This window comes from Andrographis paniculata, unplaced genomic scaffold (genome assembly GCF_009805555.1).
Source record: "Andrographis paniculata isolate CXL003 unplaced genomic scaffold, ASM980555v1 Contig56END, whole genome shotgun sequence".
NCBI lineage: Eukaryota > Viridiplantae > Streptophyta > Magnoliopsida > Lamiales > Acanthaceae > Andrographis > Andrographis paniculata.
In genome coordinates, this window is record NW_026137591.1 from 2,409,757 (window position 1) to 2,419,575 (window position 9,819).

At 30.4% G+C, this 9,819-nt stretch overlaps 1 protein-coding gene across 2 annotated transcripts; it reads right to left on the reverse strand.

Annotated features, from left to right (window-relative positions):
- Positions 1 to 516: 516 nt before the first annotated feature.
- On the reverse strand, positions 517 to 4,927 carry LOC127256682 (cation/calcium exchanger 1-like). Of its 2 annotated transcripts, XM_051282809.1 has the most exons (2): positions 3,272 to 4,927; positions 517 to 617 (listed from the first exon to the last, which is right to left on the reverse strand). In XM_051282809.1, the coding sequence occupies exons 1-2, from the start codon at positions 4,883 to 4,885 to the stop codon at positions 588 to 590; spliced, it is 1,644 nt and encodes a 547-aa protein (XP_051138766.1). In that variant the 5' UTR covers positions 4,886 to 4,927; the 3' UTR covers positions 517 to 587. The 2 variants fall into 2 exon arrangements, with proteins under 2 accessions (XP_051138766.1, XP_051138765.1); XM_051282808.1 differs by lacking the exon at positions 517 to 617 and having other exon boundaries at positions 3,086 to 4,927.
- Between the last annotated feature and the right edge of the window lie 4,892 nt (positions 4,928 to 9,819).

Sequence of the window (9,819 nt, forward strand, 5' to 3'; positions counted from 1 at the left end):
TAGGAATGTGGTGGGTTATGAAGTTTAGAGAGTATTACAATGTTTCAGAACTTGAGTGTCTAATTGTTATCATTATTGTTAGGTAATACCTAAGAATAGGTACGATAGGTTACTGTAGTAAAACATTTTTTGGGATACAATCTTATGAAGTTAGTAATAGTACAAGTAAGGGCATTTTATGGAAGGGAATGTATGGCATGCACAAAATATAAGTATATATGGGTATATATATATAACTATATAGTTATAAAGACGCATAGAGAGGTATTTATGTTGTTAGGTTATATATGTTTCCTTTCTTTTTTAAAGAAACTATTTTCATAGGGTAATTGTCTTTTTCATTTTATAGTTACGTAAAAGACCAACAATTGTATTTGGTATACTCGATTCTTATTTGAGATGATGAAATCTTATAAAAAAAATGGATTTTACAATGGCTGATGTCCGCAAGAGCAATGTAATAATAAGAAAATATATGTATGGAGAAATGGAATAAGCTAGCAACCTAGATCGAATGTTTTTCTTGCTATTACAATCCTCATAGACGATTTCGAACTCTTGGTCGTGCCTTTTTCAGAGTTATGAGCTTACTGTTGGCCTTGTAGTTGCCGTATGATCTACAGAATAAAAAACAAAACAAACACAGAAAAAAAAAATCCTCGTTGAAATATAAATTAATAAATAAATAAACAAGAGAATGAAAAAAATAAAGAAGAGAGAAAATGAGAAAAAAAAAAACTGTCTTATCCAATTGCTTAGATAGACGATAACAACTACTTCTTCAAACAATGCTGAGGTTTTAGTAATTCACGAAGCCAGTCGTAAATGCGTTTGGTTGAGGTCTATGACTCACCATATTCAGAAAAATTGTGACTTGATTTATGATAATGTATTACCTCTTACAATTTTGTTTGAAGATAATGCAGCTTGTATAACTCAGTTAAAAGGATGATATATTAAAGGCGATCGGACAAAGCATATATCTCCAAAATTCTTTTTCACTCACGATCTTCATAAAACTGGTGAAATTAATGTACAACAAATTTGATCCTCTGGAAATTTTGCAGATTTATTTACGAAGGCGCTACTGACTGCAACATTCAACAAATTGGTGTAATAAATTGGAATGCGTCGAATGAAAAACATCAAATAAAGTCCAAAATATGGGGAGCACATTACTATAAAAATTTTGTACTATTTTTTCTTCACTAGAATTTTATCCCATAGGATTTTTTCCTAATAAGGCTTTAACGAAACACATTTTTTGTATAAATGCACTCTGTATACATATATGTTGACGCTACATATATCAGACGTAGATGTATTTATTGATTAGTATACCTCGTATGACGGTTGAATTCGCATTCACATTTATGACGGTTATATGCCTATATATATGTATGAATTGTAAATGAAATGATACGAATAAATTCACTCAATCTCCATTACTGCACTCATCATCTCATGCACTCATCATCTCATCTCTACATTATACTATAATATATAAATATCATACTAATATATTCGAACATATATATACATACTTACCAATATTATGATATTTATTATATACCAAATAAGTAGTATTCACTTTACTGTTTTTTAACTGAATTAAATTAATTTCTAAAACCAATATTAAGATTTGTGTAGTATGGATTTGGTTTTGGCTTTTTAAAAAAAAATTAATTTCTAATATAAAATAATAGTAATACTTTGTAAAATTATTGTTAAAATTGTACAGTGAAAGAAAATTGAAAACAAAGTTTAAATAATCATAAATATATGTTTATATAAAATTATTTAATCAAATATTATTTTTATGTATGTACATTTAAAACTTTATATTTTTATAAAATACTAATTTATACTTCCTATATTTAATTTATAGGTCAATATTTATTTTTGACACGACATTTAAAAAATAATATTTCATCCGTTCACTTCTAATATTACATATTTTTATTTACATTCCCCTCTTTAGTAATCCTGGATTCTATCACTAATTATTAATAGGTTTTTCTAACACTTATTTATCACTTATTCTCACTTTATTATGCATTTCTATCTAAAAATAAAGATAATTTAGTCTTTACACTATTATATCTAACTATTACTATTAATTCGCGTGCAAAAAATAAATATTAACATTAGAGCTGAACGGAAGTAGTAATATTTTAATTATAATGAATAGTTAAAAGTAATGTAAAAAAAATTTTACACTATTTTTTTTTTGTGTAAGTAACGTTGTGATGATAAAGTAAATGTATTTGTGGAGAAAAAAATAGTCAATAAAATGATACTTTGTAATTAGATAACCCAATATTGAAATATATATACTTTGTGAGTGGACGAATGAAATATGATCATGTAAAAGATTTATTCTTTTATTTTTAAATTTGTATTATATAAATTTTTTATTTATTTATTTTTTCTTTAACAAAACGACATTGATATGTAAAGTATAATATTTAACATACTTCAACACAAATTGTAAAATTTTAATTAAATGTATATATCATTATTGTTTATATTACTAACATTAAAAAAAAAAAAAAAAAGCATTAATAGATGTAAACTTCTAAAATTTCTAACGACTATTTTTTCATCTATTTACACCATCACCAATTCACCATAATAGATTCTACACATTTACTACACACATTTTTTATTTTAATTTAAAACTTAATAAGTTACTATCCCTATAAAAGTTAAAATTTTACCTTATATCAAAATTTTATTTTCCTTGCAAGGGACATGATCAAATTATAACTCTATTTAATAGTAAAAATTTAATTTGAATAATTTTTTATGTACTATTTTAAATGTAAAATTTATTTTTTAATATAAAAATAAAATAAATAGTAAAAATTTTGGAAGTGGATCAAGTGCCGAATTGTTTTAAAATAGTTGTGCTTATATGTATTAATTATGTAATTATATTACATAATTAATAGTTAAATATTTAATGACATAATTAACTATTAAATTAACACGTCATCACATGTGCTGAATATTTGAAACCCACAAAATTTCACTATTTACAATTTTATTTCAAAATTCTAAAACTTACATAAATTTTGTTGGAAGACTATTTTTCAATAAGAAAGTAAAAATTCAAAAAAAACATGGCGTAACAAATTAAAACAATTAATTAATTAGGGAATTGGGAGATAAATGATAAATCATCTAATTAAGGATATTCTCAATTTGGCAAGTGAAGCAATCCAACAGCCTTAGCCAACCTGAGAAACAAAAAGCAAAAGTAAATTACCAAAAGGCCCCCGCCAAGCCATCTATCGAGCTGCATATTCCTCCGCGGTAGCACCAACAGCGCCCACACCAGCGCCGCCATCAAGAACGCCACCGTCTCCGCCACCTCAGCATTCCGGGGAATCCCCGCCGGCGACCGATACGCCGCAAACACCATCGACAGCCCCAGCCCCACCACTGTGTTGAACACCGCCCCGGCGTAGCACCCCGACACCGCCACTTGCGCCCCGTCGGCGCCGCCCTTCACCGCCATCGCCACGTCGGCGACCAGGTCGCCGACCGAGTTCCCCCACGCCAGCACCGTGAATCCGAGGATCGCCGGACTAATTCCGACGACTTCTCCGATCGCCAGTAGTAGCGAAACTAATTCTCTGGCGACGACGTACGTCCACACGATGCTCATCGAAAAGCCGCCGATCAGCCACGGGAGTCGCCGGACACCCGCCGGCGGCGCGGACGCGCCGGTGAAGGCGAGCGTCAGAGTCCCAAAAATCAGGCCGGCGACGATGCCCGCTGTTAGAGTCGGGGTACTTGTCCGAAAATCGCGCTCCGGGGCGGCGGCATAAATGATCACGAGAAGAATCGGCGCGAATGTCGACGACGCTACCGTGATTGGCTTCGACCATTTCGATTCGATCGTTGTCGGGATTGTCAGCATTCTCGGCAAATCGAGCAGCAATTCGACCCCCCGGAGGACAGAACTCCACCAAGAGCGGCGTTTAAGGTTGTCGATTTCTAACACTCCGGCGTCGCCAAGCAACGGGATTCTTTGATCGGCGATGGATTCATCCTCGGCCGTCGGATTACCCAAACCGCATTCGCTATCGACCTTACAGTCATAGCGAATCATTTCGGTAGCCGAGACCAAAGCAATATAGAAAAGATACAGAGAAACGAAGCCGAGGGCGAACCAAAACGTGATCCGCCCCAAGGCGATGATCACGAGTAGACAACATAAGACGAACAAAAAAAACACGACGTCCCGAACGAAGCACGTCCGGTCAACGGTCACAGCACGGGGCGCCACGCAAACGCTCACGACCCCAACAACGACGCAACATATGAAAAATGCGCCGCCCAAAACGCCATTAAGGCCGATATCCGCACTGCCCGATTGCCCGAACGAAATAATACTCGAGAAAACGTCGTTGGCGCCGTTTCCTAACGGGAGAAGAGTTGTCCCGGCGATCGTCGGGGGCAGCTTGAGCACGGTCGCAAGCCCCCCGACCGATGGGCAGAAGTAATCGGACGCCGTCTGCCCTAAAAAACAGAACAAAACGGCGAGCCAGGTGGCGAGAACGAAGTATCCAAAAACGGCGTTTCCGGCGCAATAAAAGATTTCGAGGTAATTGAAGTAGCCTTGGCTGCGGCAGCCACCGCCGTGTGTCTTGATGTAGACACACTTGGCAGCGTAGTCGTCGAGCCGGCGGATGCCGGGGCAGGCGGCGGCGCCGCCGCCGGAGAGGGTGGTGGGAACATGGTGGAGGGGAGTGGGATTGTGGTGAGAAGTTATGTAGAGTGAGAATAAGAAGAGTGAGAAGGATAGGGTGAGGAAGAAGGATAAGGCTTTGGTTTTGTTCTGCTTCTTCTTCTTCTTGTTGATGTAATAATCCATAGAAAGATAGAGAGGATTGTGGAGTTGTAATAAATGAATTTAAGAGGACGTATTTGTTAAGAAAACTACATACTTTGTTTGGGTGTTTGTATCGACAGCAAAAGAGAGTTATTTATTTATTTATTACTCCCTCCGTCTCGGATACCGTGTCTGCTACACCGTAGACATGGCATTTTAGGAGATGTGTAATCAGTAGATAATTAAAAATATATTAATGAAAATAATTATCCTATAATATAAATAATTATAAATTAAGATTAAAATAACTAATTAGTTTAATTAAAATTAAAAAAAATTAAAAAATTTAAAATGAGATTAAAATGTGTAATCATTTTCCAAAAAAGAAAAGTGACATAGTATATGGGACGGACAGAAACGACAACATGGATATGGTATCTGGGACGGAGGGAGTATTATTATTATGTAAAAAGCTTATTCCTTGCCAACTTAATGCGACTCGTATTTTCGTTATCTTTATTTAGTTCTAAGTTATCAAAAATAAATAATATATCAACTGATATTTTGGGATTTTTTCAGTAGATTAAAAAATAGTAATATTTTATTAGTATTGGAAATCTGAAAATATTTTAACATTTTTACCGTTTTACTTTACGTATAAAGTAATTGTACGTGCATTGGTATATTTGTAATTTAGGTAAAAATTAATAGTATTTTTATATTAATGTATAATTATTTTTTATTAAAAAGAAGATGATAGTAATTTGAAGTGAGACAGACAAAATTGGTAAATAGAAATATTTGAATTGGGAGGAAGAGATTAAAGATATAAATAAAACTTAGACTCCCTCAATCTTATATTTTCTTATATCATTTCAAAAGTATCATTTTTTTTTATTATTATAAGTAAAAAAAAATTATATAAAAATATCAAAATACTTCTAATTTTTATAAAAATATGATATTTTTTACTTATAAGAATAAAAATATCAATATACTCTTTACGTCATAAAAACATAATACTCAGGCACAAGATTAATTTTTATGTACTTTTAAAAATATTATATATTTTTTAAATTTAAAATATAATACTTTCTCCGTCCTACTTAATTTGTACATTCTTTTTATTTGCGCCTATCTACATAATTTGTTTTTTTTAAAAAAAAATATATAATTATATACTTTAATTACATTTTTAAATTTATAATTTATAATTTTTTAAATTTTAATTAAACTATTTGGTCATTTTAATCTTAATTTATAATTAATTTTATTAATATATTATTTAATTATTTACTAATTATATAATATATCAGACTCTGTGTTTAAGCTAAATGAAACAAATTATCTCTAAAATAAACAAATTAGCTTGGAGTAACATTTAATTTAATTTAATTTTATTTATTGATCTGATTATATTGTTGTTTTTTATTATTTATAGGAATGACGTGCGGTTTGAATCTTCTGTGTTTCATAATTTTGGATTTGTATACGTGTGTCCATTCACGCGTTTTTAATGATTTAACTATTTTAATTTATTATTTTGTTCTGAATATTGTAATCCAAAAATAATAACAGCAATACATATACACGTAAAGAAAATCAAGATGTATTGTATTTTATTTTTGTTTTTACTTCGATATTTTCGACAGTAATCTAAATATGATATTTTATATGCAAAAAGTACTCCATTCGTCTTATAATTAAATATTTATTTGTTTTTTGTACGTAGTTTTAAAAATATTAATATTATATTAGGATGTAGTAGAAATAAAGTAGAAATGATTAAAATAATCTTATTAGTATGTGTGATATAAAAGTAATGGTATTTGTGTAATATATTGTAAGTTGTAAGGGTATTTGTAGGTAAATAGTACAGTTACTAAAAAAAATTGATACTTTGTTATGAGAATGACTAAAATGGAAAAATGGATACTTTGTTATGGAACGGAGGGAGGATTATGATAATTAACACTAGCACGATAAAACTCTTTAGACTATGATTTTTTCTAGAGTTTCGGAAAGTTTTAAAAATAGTAAAAAATAATTACTTCATTCGTTTTAATTCAAATCATTTATTTTATTATATTTATTTGTCTCATTTCAAAATATATTTTTTTAAAAGTAATTATATATTGATATTAAAATAGTCATAATGTTTATTTAAATTATAAACATGTTATACGTATAAATACTTTATATATAAACTCAAAGAGTAAAAATGTTAAAAACTCACACTTTCACTAATCAATAAAATATTATTATTATTTAATTTACTAAAAAACTAAAAAAAGCCGAATTGGGACGAAATAAGTATTTAATATAATGTAAATACATAGAAGATCCAAAATTTTTGAAAGTTAGATATTTGAAAACTACAATGGTTAGAAATTTGTAATTAGTTATTGATTTTTTTTTCTGTTGAACATGACAATACTAGACATAAGAAAGTATTTTATATTCTCTAAAAAAAAAAAATAGAATTATTGAAAAATGAATAAAATTAGACTATCTTAATAGATTAAATAGTTATAGATTAACTAATTAGTATAAGGTTTGCTTTATAGTATTAAATATTAAATAAATTTACTATGTTTGCTTGACTTTACTTGATTATGTGATATGATTTTTTTTATTTTTTTTTATCAAAATATCCTTCATGATATATTTTATAGATTTACATTGGACAATAACTTTTTTTTTATTTAAATTAAAATAACAATACATTTAAATTCTAGTTGTGCTATTATCATGATAACATATAATGTATATAATTTAAATTTAAAATAATGTGTATTATTATTTATTATATATAAATTAATTTTTAAAAATATATTATTATTATTTCATTGAATAAAAATATTAACAAAATAAGATAAGTTTTATAAATATTAAACAAAAAAAATTATCAATATTTTATATATTTTTTGCTATAATATTTATTAAAATAAATTATTACAAGCATTTGAACAAATATTTTTTAAAAAAAAAAAAAAGAAAAAGAAAGGACAATTTAGATATTTTGTTAAATTGGATAAATTAATACGAATGTGTTGAGCCGTATTATTAATCTTATAAATGGGTACTATTATATCAGGTTTGTAACTATACCAGGTTCGAGTACCTTAAAGTAAACATTTGAATCACTAATTATGAAAGTATATTAAGGGAATCATCACTTATGGAGAGAAACGCTAATCATGGAAAACTATCAAGAGAATCATCACTTATGGAGGTTTTTAGAAGTTACCTTTGATATATATTTCCTTTTATTATAAGTTTTCATATAGTATAATTCTATATCTAAAACCTCCCTAATTTTTTATTTCCTTATAGTTAGATTTACCTTTTGGTTTGTTTCCTTTATTATTTGTTGCATTTTATTTTCTCAAGGACCTCTATATAAGGTTATTGTCTATCATTGTAATGACAATTTTTTTTACATCTTAAATTGAATTTCACTTTTATAATATTCTAGTGTTAGGGAGTGATTTCCTCGCATTTAGAATCTCAAATCGGGTCTTTGGAGTGATTCCATCGGTTCATGGCTTCCAATCCTTTGCAATGGGATTTAGCCTATTGTTTGTGTTTTACTTATGGATTGATTTCACGTTCAAGACTTAATCTCGTGGTTGGTTATCATCCATACTAATTCACATTCTTTGCACTATCTTTTATTCTTTCTTCTCTTTTCTTCTATACATATTCTTAATCCATTTGTTCTATTGAACTTTGTGGGTAAGAAAATTATTATGGTCATAATTATACGCGGCCGGGCCGTGTCATCTGGTATCAGAGCTAGTTGATACAATCTCTTGATTGATATCACGGTTCTTATTTAAAAAAAAAAAAAAGCAAAAAAAAAATTCGAAAAAAAGAGGCAAAAAAAAAAACGAAAAAAAAAGAAGTTATTATCAAATATTAAGATATTTTTTATTTACTTCTAGTTCTCGAATCATTTTTTCTTTTATCAAAAAAAAAAAATTTATTTAGATTATTTGTCTTCTACCTTCATTCTGAACTTATATTTATTTTGTTTTCACTACTGTTTTGGATTTTTTGGCTATCGTCTTTGGGAGAATTCCATCGATTTGAATTGAGTCCTTTTTGCGAGATAGAGAGGCACATAAGGTATGGAGTGATACACGAGAGTTCTAGTGAGGTTATTTTCTTTTTTTTTATTCTTTCTTTCTTCTCATTCTAATGGTAGGGGGTGAAAGATCCAATTCTCAACAAGTTGATGTACAAGGTCTTCTCAATACCATTCTACAAGAGTTCAAAACTCTTCACCATTCTAAATTAGAGTTGATGAATAATAGGATGGATCAACTTGAAGAGAATCAACAAAAGTTACAAGAGAATATCCGACCGTTACCTGAAGCACAAAAGCAAAATGATGTTCAACCACATTTGAGGCCAAGATGCAATATCCGGCCCCCACCACCACACAACATTGATGAACTCGATGATGAGGAGTTTGAAGGAAATTGTGGACGACCTAGACATCATAATAACCATCACCGATGGGATGGAGATGAGGCTATCAACTCGATCAAGTTCCAAGTGCCACCATTCCAAGGAAAATCCAACCCTGAAGCATTTTTGCAATGGGAACGAAGGTTAGAATTAATCTTTGATGTTCAACAATTAACTGACCAACAAAAACTCCTTGTGGCTGTAATGGAGTTTTCAGATTATGCGTTTACATGGTGGGACCAATTGAGCATCAACCGTCGCAGAAATAGGGAGGCTCCAGTGCGTACTTGGACAGAACTTCGTACACTCATGCGAAAGAGGTTTGTTCCCCCTCATTACCATCTTGAAGCATTGCGGAGATTGCAGAGTATACAACAAGGGTCGCGGTCACTGGAGAAGTACTATAAAGAGGTTGAAACACTTCTTCTACAAGCCGATATCCATGAAGATCAGGAGCAAACGATGTCTAGATTCTCGAATAGGCTTCAAAGGGATATTGT

What these genes read in the sequence shown, in the direction of transcription:
- LOC127256682 (XM_051282808.1), bottom strand. Translation starts at nt 4,885, where the DNA reads ATGGATTATTACATCAACAAGAAGAAGAAGAAGCAGAACAAAACCAAA.